At 39.6% G+C, this 12,385-nt stretch overlaps 1 protein-coding gene across 4 annotated transcripts in view; it reads left to right on the top strand.

The window, feature by feature from the left end:
- Positions 1–11,661: 11,661 nt before the first annotated feature.
- Positions 11,662–12,385, top strand: part of LOC149174593 (uncharacterized) — a 341,946-nt gene continuing 341,222 nt past the window's right edge. For 2 of the 4 annotated variants that reach the window (XM_089419355.1, XM_089419354.1), the window contains exons 1-2: positions 11,667–12,013; positions 12,108–12,188. In XM_089419355.1, coding sequence (XP_089275481.1) covers positions 11,798–12,013; positions 12,108–12,188 — 297 coding nt within the window. In that variant the 5' untranslated portion in view covers positions 11,667–11,797. Of the gene's footprint in view, positions 12,014–12,107; positions 12,189–12,385 lie in introns of all 4 variants that reach the window. The other 2 variants (XM_089419356.1, XM_089419353.1) reach the window with 2 other exon arrangements.

The following is a 12,385-nucleotide window of genomic DNA, read 5'->3' as shown; positions in this document are numbered from 1 at the left end:
CACTTTCACCAGCTTGCCCAGGTAAACATGAGCTTAGGGGCTACTATGATAAGATTCAACGTCCTATATGACCTTAGGGAAATGGAGTTGACAACTTGAGACCTTACTGACTTCAGTCATGTGCTACAGGACCTCGAGAAGAAACTTAACCCCTCCAGGCATCCAACCCCTGAGATAACTCTTCTTTTTCCTAACTTAGAGCCTTAATCGCTCCCTTGCCAAGGCCTCCAAGCGACTATGGGTCTCTAGTCACTACATGAGCCTTCCTAAGTGCGATTGTAGCCATTTTATGCTAGTGTTATGCCAACAACCACGATATTTAAGGCTATTTTCCAGGGTTGGGGCTCAGCCTCTTCCCATAATTCTATGAAACTTTCAAAACTCCTAACAAATATGAAGACAATGCTTTTCATAACAAACTTGATCAAAGACTTGACCTACCCTGGTCTAATCATGACTGACATTTCATCAAACACTTGATAAATATGCAACCTACAGGTCATGAATGCAAGTTTGAACATGAGGGACTGAAAACTTAGTTGAGGTTTAACAAGAAGGGTCATTGCCTTCTCACATTAGCTGTCATAACATAAATTAGGTCTTGCATTCATTATTAATTTAGTTACAAATAAAAACATGAAAAGAGTAATGACTTGGAACTTTCATATAACCATGCTTATAACTAGCATATAACCAAATAAGTAGCAATGAGAGAACAACCATTAAATCCACATAATAACTAGTACATTTTCTCATCCAAAGCAAGGGAAACTTAGCTCTTGTTAAACATAGGCAAAATCCAACCAGGTTCGGGACTTCCACATACCACCGGACCATATATTGGTTGAACCAAATCTTTCTTTCAACCAATCACCCTCGTGCCATAATCCAAGAATGAATGTGGGATCTCATGGGATACACCAATCCATAAACAACCAAGGGAATCCAAAGGTTAAACCACCTCCACCCTCACCATACCGTGACCTCACCTAAACCGATATCGAGATCACAAAATGAACAAAGATTGGATGCCTCAGAATTTCTTCTACAATACCTTGGAGGAATTTTCCCATCTCCAGCCTCACGCTTTACCATATATCCCGCCATTACCAGTCAAGGGATTCTTAGGCTTTTGGGAATTTTCCTGAGATCACCTCACCTGGATCCAAAATCTTCTGGCAATCCAAAGCTCAAACCGAGAAAAGTCCCATCACACCATGGCTATCTAGAAATGGAAAGGCAAGGCTAAAATCCATTGTTGGAACCCGAAAAAAACCCATGCCAATGACAACCAAAGAACCAAATACCAAGATGCACATACCATGCATGTCAAAACCAACTAGGAAATCATACATGCAACTTGTTACCTGAAAGTATTCTTGTTGAAGCTAATTGATCCAACTTTTCCTTGCTTGATTCTTGCTTTCCTTTGCTTTCCTTGTCCTTCCTTTGATTTCCTTGTTCTTCCTTTGCTTGTTGTATTTCCTTCTCCTCTTGGTGCTCTTCTCCTCTCTGAGATTAATTACAAAATTGGATTGACAAAAGGCTACCAATGGATGCTTTGATGTCTTTTTATTATTCATGTCTCTAATTTCTTCAATTTTCCATTATTTTCCTTCATTTTGCTCCTCACATGCAACTTGTGACCTTTCACCTCCATTTTCTCCTAATTTACTTTATTTTCATAAATAAAATACCAATAATGTCATTTTGCCTTTTTAAATACTTTGCCACTGTCTTTGCCAATTTTCCCTTAGCCATAAATACATCAAGTGATGCCCACTAGGATATTTTTCCCAACATTAAGCTGGGATAAGTGTCCCTTGATCATGGTCTTATTTTTCCTTTATTAAACTTTATTACATGGAATTTTAACCCGGGGCTATTACAGACCCCTCCCCCTTAGGGGAACACCGTCCTCGATGTTCTATGACACTTACAACCAGAAAAATCATTGCAAAGCATAACATATTGCCCATGGATCTTTATAACTTAGCTCGTTGCAATATTTACAATAAACAACCGGCTCAAAAGCAAAACCATCATGACAAACATGACAACCATACAACTTACTATAGCTTCATAATCACAACTCATTATGATATTTACAATAAAAATCACATATACTTATGTAATTTTGCATCAACCAATAAATAACCATAATGTCTATGGAGCTTTATAAATCCAGCTCGATACATTGTTTACAATAATATACACACATATATATATATGCACATTTTCTCAACCAACAAATAAAAGGATACAATGCTCATATTAACAACAAGGGAGTCCATAGGCTCACACTTCCACCCTCAAAAGTAGTACCAGGATTCACCTCCTTCCCAGGAAGTCCAGAATCCATTGCCGATGTCAAACCTACATCTAATGTCCAGCATTACAATCCCGCGCCACTTGTCCTCTCAATGAACAATTATCGGCTCATTGTTCCAGGGCACACCCCCAATATGCATATGATTCCATCTGGAAATGCTAATGACCAAACAAATCCATTCCTTGACCTTCCTTTCTCTGCTACACAGTCCCTTGGGCAATCTGGTCACCCCCTTTCATGCAGTCGCTCACCTACCAAGTTCCTCAACATCCCATATCTCGGGCGATCCATCCTTTGGGAAGGCTTCATCGCATCGGAAGGTAAACAACCAAGGCATATAACTACCTCAAAACCAAGGCATATCCCTGCCTCAAAACCATCATACCAGTCATAGCATGCTCATGGAAATCAATGGACTTTATTGGGTACCAGTGTCCCACAATGGCCCTGTTCCTGAAGTGCTTTACCAACATACTGCTGCCTGTTCCAATTCCTTTTGCTGCTGCTACTAATTCTTGCAGCCATTTGCAATCACCCCAATCAGGCATTTTTCTTCTTCCTGTACCAAGCACATAATTTCCATTAGACTAAAAGGAATTGAAACTAATTCAAATCATACCTCATTGGTGGCCCGTCAATAAGGCACACTTGTAATTTTGTTTACTTTCTATCATAACAAGTCAAACTAGCACTTTTGATCAAATCATCATGTATAAACATATCATATCCGGTTAACTCAAAACACAACCATCATAAATCAAAATCATAGATCACATGTAACAATCATAAATCAAAGTCATAGATCACATGCAAATATAAAACTGAAATAAAATATTTCTACTTATCTTTCAAATGATTATTTTGCTTCTGCCTTTGTTCTTTATCCTTTTCGTACATACACTGAATCGGTTACCAAACCCAAAAAGCACCCAATGCCTTCCCTTTAAACAACAAGGGAATCTTGAGACTAAACTGTCTCCTCCCTCAATATTAGCAACAATGGTATCCCGAGACGAACAACCTCAACCCTCAATAGCAATAAACAAGGGCAAGTAGAGACTAAACCACCTCAACCCTCAATAGCAACAACAAGGGCCAAATAATACCATACATGTTTGTCCCATCACACTGTACAACATATACACATACACAATGTACAACACAGTGCATACACCTACACCCAGTGCACAACACGACACATACACCTACACCCGGTGTACAACACAATACATATATGTATACATTGTTCAATATCGTAAATACACATGTCACGATACAACAACTGCACAATACCCGTAGCATCATACCAAATATACACAACACAACATGTACGATGTGTACACAATACCACATTTACACATTGCCACCTGCACAACATGTACACAACACCACCTACACAACGTGTACACAACACCACATGCATACAATGCCACATGTACAACATGTACACAACACCACATGCACACAACACCACATGTACAACATGCATGCAACACCATATGCACATATGACTGCATATCCATACGCCCACGGCACCATATGTACACAACATTGCATATACAACATGTCCACGACACCATATGTGCACAACATTGCATATACAACATGTACACAACACCATATGTACATAATACCACATATACAACACGTACACAACACCATATGTACATATCACAGCATATACAACACATACACAACGCCCTATGTACAACCACATATACAACAAGTACACAACACTATATATGCAATATACACACATCACCATAGGTACATCATGTACAACAAATACACAAAGGTAGTAGTGGTCATCCAAAAACCACATTGTCTCTACCAGGAAACCTTACTTCTAGTGTCTTTCCACTATCCATGCTTATCCCAACATGTCACATATCACACTGCTTTCATTCTACTAATGTATCCCTCAACATTACCTGCTATAACATAAACATAGGCATAATATAAACACGTAATATCAATTCATATCCATGTGATACTAACCTCATATATTTGTTTGGGCTACTATGTCCACTTGATTCTAGGAACTTCTTCATGCCATTCACCTGCATAAACAATCATTCCTCCACAAGGATGATCCTTAATGACCTTGTAAGACAACGACATACATACATATATACACACATGTAAACATCAACATAAAATAATCATGATCTCTCATGACATTGTTAGAAAAAATGGCATACATACATACATATATATAATCATTAGCATAAAGCCATGATGATCCCTGATGAAACTGTCAGACAACAACACACATATATACATACATAGACGTCATCATAATCATGATCACAACATAATTACTAGATATCATAAGGTTAAGGTTAAGATATCTCCCTTTATTCGTGCAACACATGCACAACATTGAGAACAATAGTTCCCAATGTAGCCAAGGCATCCAATGCCTCCAATCCATTTACTTTACCTTTATGTTATCTTTCTCATGATTGTCCTTCCACCATCCATTTACCCCAATGGATCCCACCAATCCAACTGACTATCATACTCTTGCCTTCAGTTGCCCTTATACATGCATTGGGCTTCATCCGAGTCTTATATTACATGTTAGACTTCATTCAGATCTCCCCCTACTCCACTAACTTTCCTCTTTCCCCAACCAATCTCCAAGACCCTCAAAACATAAAAGGCCAGAACCAAAAACAACCAAGAAGAAAACCCTGAAATACCAATAACAATACAACACCACAAACAAAGTGCTATGGCCATACACTAGACATAAACAAAGGCGCAATCAAGCACAACAAATCAAAAAAGACCAAAAGCACAAGACTAGCAACAAATACCATGACTCAATCCCCATGGCTTCCCAATAATTCCAAAGGAAAGCTCAACCTTAGCCTTCTCCAAGATTTCATGGCAGTCTCTTTGCCATGCACTTCCTTGTATCATACTGCCATAAACACATAAGTATCAGTGTATAAATAAATATAACAATATACCAATTATCTTACCTTGTTGTACCTAACATGCTGACCTTGTAACTGAACGCGTAAACCTATCATTTCTCAAGGGGCTCCAACTCTCTTAACGAATCCAACCATAATTGGAACCAACTATTATACCTGTCAAATACACGTTCATGAATATAGTACATATCCACATAGTGTCGGACAAAATCAAGGTTAAGAAGACTTCTCGTTTCCATGCAAAGCACTCATTCGGTTGGAAATGTGGTTTCCAAACATAGCCACAAGAATTCTCACCCAATTCCTTTCGTTTACCTTTTACCTTGCTATAATCAAGTCTTACTATGTATTGTCAAATCACCCAACTATAAGTTATATAAACAAATCAAATGTTACCTTGTCATGCTAATACCAAGCATGTTTCCCTGCAACTGCTCACACATGTCAGTCACACGCTCCAAAGATCAATATATCATGTCTATTAATTGAAATCAACCTTTACCAAGACTAACAACCATGTCATAATCAAATCATAGTCATTAGTCATAATACTACAACTAGCACCCACTTACACTCAAGTACATATCAACTGTTCTCAACACATATGTGTTAGTGCAACCATCCCAAACAAGATCATTCCTTCATGCAATCTGATAGATACAAACTCATATTATGTAACTAGTCAAACACTCAAACAACGGATAAATGACATAATCAAACATTCAAGCACCAAGTAGACGACATAACCAAACTGATACCTTAATGTATCTTAGGGGAGGCTATCTTGTTTGCACAATCAATCTAGATTAGCATGATATAAATTCACAACATATCAACCCAAACATAATTAAGGTCATGATATCCATGACATTAACTAGCTAACATGTTCACATCATAAACTCATAAATAATGGTCATTCATGCATAACAATCACATATGCACAATCAGACTAGATTATTATGACACAATATCACAAGCATATCGACTCGTACCTGAATGTCATAACCCTAACCATTTGCATAGGCCAATCCAAATTGGCATGATACATATAACATCAAGATCCTAAGTACAATTACCATAACCATCATGCATACGACCACAATTCATATAACAACAAGTTACTATCCTTCATGACTAACCGAGACAGGTACATATGATCCCACTGATTAACTTACATATATCATACATGCAACCTCAACAACCATAGTGTGACATACATGTACACAACCATAATGCTTATAACAATCATTAACCAACATACCTGCATGCCAAACATACAATACATGTATGACGATATGCTTTTAGCTCAAATTCTAGTGCTGCAACATTGCTATGATGATCTGCATCTCTTGCTCTATCTCAGGTAACACATCAACATCATAACATCCCAATAGAATCATAATGACATATCCTTTTGCTGTAGTGACTACAACACCCTCCAAAATTTTGGCTTACATCCAAATTTCAGAGCCTTCCTTGGTTTTTTCCTTTGATGGTTACAAACACTCGAGCTCACCCCATGAGCTCTTGTGAAGTCTTTTCACCCTTTTGCTTGTTTGACCAGCGATCATCTTTTGGCATATTGATTTCTTTGTCATGCTTATGATCTTGTTCTGGTGAGTTTGAAGGTTTTTCTTTCTGTGTTTGGGTTGTCTTCGCCATGTAAACATCCGTCGTACTCGCACACAAAGCTATAAGCACTGTCGCGCAAGTGTCGTCACGATCGTCTGAAGGTCTATCTCAAGTGTCGCACTTGTCGCTTTCAACTCTAAGACAGTCTCACCAAGGGAATGTTTTGTCTTGTTGTACTGGTGGTCTATGTTGTCTCATTGTTGAAGTATGCTAAGTGTATGATCACAATGTCAAGTATGCACAAGTTCACTTTCTTTCAACACTTAGCCATTTTCCTGAAAATCTGTCCGACCAGACAACCCTCTTCCATTGGACCTCGACTGAGTTGCACTACGCAGTCTCAGCCCTCCGTGACCCTACTCTGTTGCCTGGAATTGCGCAATGCTTGAGCTTGTCCTCCGGGTAAATTACAATGCACAATCCCAAAAGTGAGCAACCTGCCTTCCTACCCAAAACTACGCAGAGTCTGCCTCAATGTCCAATTTGAACTATGCATTTCGCAAGAACAATCATCAAGCCTCCTTCCTTCCTACTGGAACCCCACATCGCATAGAGACGTGGGCCTACACTTCTCTCATAAATTGCACAGAATGTCCTCCTAGTGACCTCCCTCACTTGGGACTCACTGCGCAAATTTTCCAAGTTGTTCCTCCGCTGCCCTACTCTATCTTCCCTCTAGAAACTGTGCAAAACTGTCCTGTTGCTCTGTTCTATCTTCCTCCCCAAAACTATGCAAAACCTCCCAGTTGGTCCTCTTTAGCCCTATCTTGTCTTCCCTCCAGAAATTGTGCTGAACTACCCACAGGGTCCCACCTTGCAACTTCCACTATTTTTCTTCACTACACAATTCTGCCTCCTAGTGACCACTGTGCAGTTTTCCCAAACAATGAAGGTTATGCCCAGAATTCCTCATCCTAGCCTGAGCTGTGCTCTATGTTGTCTCAGTGACTTGTCCTTCCTCCCTGTCACCTGGACACATAAAACAATGCATAATGTTAGACTAGGAGGTTTTGGATTTGATGTCATCTGTCATAATTGAACTGTAGGAACATGTACATTAATGGATCATGGCGAGATGACAAACATGATGAAGAAGGAGCGCACATGCTAGAAGACTTGCTTGCAGCTGGACGAATGTACCAAGCACATTAAGCAACAAGCGAAAGGAACATATGCATCGAACCATCATGCAAGACCAAGACCAAGACCATCGAAGACCCCATAACACTATGTCATGTGGAGGAGAAGACAAAGCACACCAAGAGTACATCCATCGCTCAACAACGCAACAACTTGACATGGACACCACAGTCAACCAGTACATGTTAGCAATGTCATGTTAAGTTTTGTCATGAGCTGTCTTAGCCACATCACCACCGTGGGCCATATCCATCAATGTAATGTAAAGTGAAGTCCAATGGACGCACACAAGAAGTTGAAGAGTCATGTCAGTTGAAAAGTCATTGGAAGTTGAATGGTCATAAGGGTCAAGCATCACCCTTGGCTATATATACCCCTCCCATTGTATGAGCAAAAAATTTTCACCTTGACTCCCCCCCACATAGCCTTGAGAGTCTGTAGTCTGTTCTTTGAGGAGCGAGGAGTGGATCCAACGTCCCACTACTAGGATTGGTGATGTATGGTGTACAGATGTGTCTTGAGACTTTTGTGCTTAATTTAGAAGTCTGTTAAGGCCAACAAGTTTTCACACATGTTTTGTAGATGTTTGTAAGACTACTCTTTAAACATTTATAATGCACGTTTGCTTAACCTGTACTAAGATAGTTGAACTACTTTGGTTGTTTTAGTACTTACATTGTTGAAGATGTGTTGTATTGTTGATCATCGTTGTCTCATCCTTGTGGACTACTCCGCGGGATACTAGACAAACCACCTTTGTGTATTGGCTATCACCACTGTCACATCCTTGTGGACTACTCTGCGGGATACTCGACATACCATCTTTGTTTTCTGGTTATAACGACTGTCACATCCATGTGGACTACTCTGCAGGATACTCGACATACCATCTTTGTTTTCTGGTTATAATGACCGTCACATCCGTGTGGAATACTCCGCTGGGTGGTGTACGTTTTGTCCCCTTCACCTCGGTTTTAATGACTGTCGCGTCTGATGTGGACTATTCCGCTAGATGTTGGACAAACCGTTTTTGGTTCACGTGTGTCTCTTCCTGGGTGGTACTACTACCTCTCATTTAGAGGCTCACTTTACTCTCCCCCTTTGTAGTAAGAGAACCTTGACACAGTTACATTATGCACTCACTAGGAACACGTACCTTATTGTTTGAAGATACCAACGTAACACTCTCATGTGCTGACAGCTAGAGCCAAGGTAGATATCTAAGTATATGGAAACTAGGTCTTCATATTGGATGGCAAACAATGTGAGGTCTAGTTGAGACTTCACATCGGGGAGATCCCCTTTGTTGACGGGTCCAACATCGTCAACACCTTCATACCATAACCTCATGCATGACAATGCATGCATAACAACATGCATCTAGCCCATCTAGTCCAAGTGTTGAACCATGCTCTGATACCACCCTGTAACATGCCTCCTCTCATATCTACCCACTTTCACCGAATTGCCCAGGTAAACATGAGTTGAAGGGCTACTATGATAAGACTCAACCTCCTATATGACCTTAAGGAAATGGAGTCAACAACTTGAGACCTTACTGACTTCTCTCAGGTGCTACGGGACCTCCAGGAGCAACCCAACCCCTCCAGGTGTCCAACCCCTGAGATAACTCTTATTTTTCCTGACTTAGAGCCCTAGTCGCTCCCTTGCCAAGGCCTCCAAGCGACTATGGGTCTCCAATCACTCCCATGAGCCTTCCTGATTGCGACTATAGCCTTTTTTTGCGAGTGCAATGCCAACGAATGTGAGATTGAAGGCTATTTTCTAGGGTTGGGGCTTAGCCTCTGCCCAAAACTCTATGAAACTTTTAGAACTCATAATAGACACGAAGACAATACTTTTGATAACAAACCCGATCAAAGACTTTACCTACCTTGGTCTAATGATGATTGAAGTCAAACACTTGGTAAATATGCAACCTACAGGTCATGAATGCAGGTTTGAACATGAGGGACTGAAAACTTATCTGAGGTTTAACAAGAAGGGTCATTGCCTTCTCAAATTAGTTGTCATAACATCAATTAGGTCTTGCATTCATTATTCATTCAGTTACAAATAAAAACATGAAAAGAGCCATGATTGAGAATTGTCATATAACCATGCTTATAACCAACATATAACCAGATAAATGACAATGAGAGAACAACCATTAAAGCCACATAATACCTAGTACATTTTCTCATCAAAAGGAAGAGAAACTTATCTCTTAATAAACATAGGAAAAAACCAACCAGGTTCGGGACTTCCATGTACCACTCGACCATAGATTGACTGAACCAAATCTTTCTTCCAGCCAATCACCCCCGTGCCATATTCCAAGCATGAATGTGGGATCTCATGGGATAAACCAATCCATAAACAACCAACAGAATCCAGAGGTCAAACCACCTCCACTCTCACCATACCGTGACCTCACCTAAACCGGTGCTGAGATCACAAAACCGAACCGAGCTAGGATGCCTCAAAATTTCTTCTCTAATACCTTGACGAATTTTCCCGTCTCCACCCTCAGGATTTACCTTATATCCCGCCATTGCCAGTCAAGGGATTCCTAGGCCTTTGGAAATTTTCCTGAGACCACCTTAGTCGGATCTAAAATCTTCCAGCAACCCAAAGCTCAAACTGAGAAAAGTCCCAACACACCATGGCTATCCGGAAGTGGCAAGGCTAGGCTAAAATCCAATGTCGGAACCCGAAAAAACCCATGCCAATGACAACAAAAGAGCCAAATACCAACATGCACATACCATGCATGTCAAACCTAGCCAGGAAATCATACATGCAACTTGTTACCTGCAAGTATTCATGCTGAAGCTGCTTGATCCAACTTTTCCTTGCTTGATCCTTGCTTTCCCTTTCCTTCCTTTTCTTGCTTGCTTTCCTTCTCCTCTTGGTGCTCTTCTACTCTTTGAGACTAATTCCAAAACTGAACTAGCAAAAGGTATTCAAGCTCCAAGGCAGCTGCACAAAACTTGGTAGATGAGCACAACTAGGATTTTTGAAAGACACATGCTTCATTCCTCAAATCGAATTCCTCTACTGCTACAATATGACTCAATATGACTCTTTTTGCATATAATGTTGCAACTGGATTTGACAAAATACTCTGCTTAGAACCATATTTTTGATCTAGTATAGTCTTTGGATTTTTAGTCTTAATCTTTGCTGATATGTCTCTGGTTGTAAAATGATCTTCATCATAGTCTCTTATTTATATATGTGATCCTATAGAGAATTATGGGCAATTTAGTCCAAACTTTTGTAGAGTCATTTCAAAATACAGTTCCATCATTGTAAAATAATAATTTAATTAATAGAAAAACAAAATTTCCCTTCTTAAAAAAAATACCCAAAAATTAAAGTTCCACCCCAATATACATCATCGAAACAATATAATGTATTATTTCTCGCTTAGAAAATGAAAATGCAACTTAACACAATTACATCATCAAGACACTATAATCTATCATTTCTCACATTAAAAGACAAAAATACAACTTAACACGTTTACTTTCATTCTATTGTTGCCCCAAGATTTAAAATGAAAAAATAAAGAGCGAGCGACCACAACTTATAATATTTTTATTATTTCTACCAAAGTCACTCTAGTATCGATAGCTTACAATATTCCTATTATTTGCCACCATCACTAGCATCGATTATCATTAGACTTTCAAATTAAATCCAATCTCACCAACAGAGCAGTGGAGGAATTCAAACAACGACGATGGCTAAGAGAGCCACTCCTGTACTATCGATAGCCGCTGCTCTAATTTTGGCTGGAAAAACGACACATCCCTATTCCTTTGCCTCGGCGGGCGAATCCCCGTCAAACCAGAATATCAGTGATGCAGTGAAAGAGCCTTTTACCGGAATTGAATTCCCTCGCTCCAAGGATCACTACTTACTCCTCGGCACAGCCGTTCGATGCATGCTTGGCCAGGTATCAACAATTATTGTTCCACCTCTTCTTATTCTTCAAAACTGTGAAGCGCTGAAATTACTAAATACATATGCACATTGTTTTGTGTTCCCAGTGTAAATTTGCTAAAGCCCGGGCATACGCCGTTGGCCTGTACGTGGAAGATGGAAACAACGTACATCAATGGATGACAAAGGCAGGCGTTCTTCTTGATTATTTAGACATTTTTTTGATCACATTGAGTATGCATTTTTATAGCCGTTTAATCTGCTATAATGCAAGAACGATTAATCAAATCTATATACGCAATTCATTAATGCTGACAATGCGTGAAATTTATATGCTTCCCGGTTTTATATATTCTTACCATGTAATGAACTAAATAAAATATTA

This window comes from Pinus tabuliformis, chromosome 4_1, assembly GCF_031772625.1.
Source record: "Pinus tabuliformis cultivar Carrire ecotype Pingquan chromosome 4_1, CPIR1, whole genome shotgun sequence".
Classification (NCBI taxonomy): Eukaryota; Viridiplantae; Streptophyta; class Pinopsida; order Pinales; family Pinaceae; genus Pinus; species Pinus tabuliformis.
This window is presented reverse-complemented; position numbering and strand designations above follow the sequence as displayed.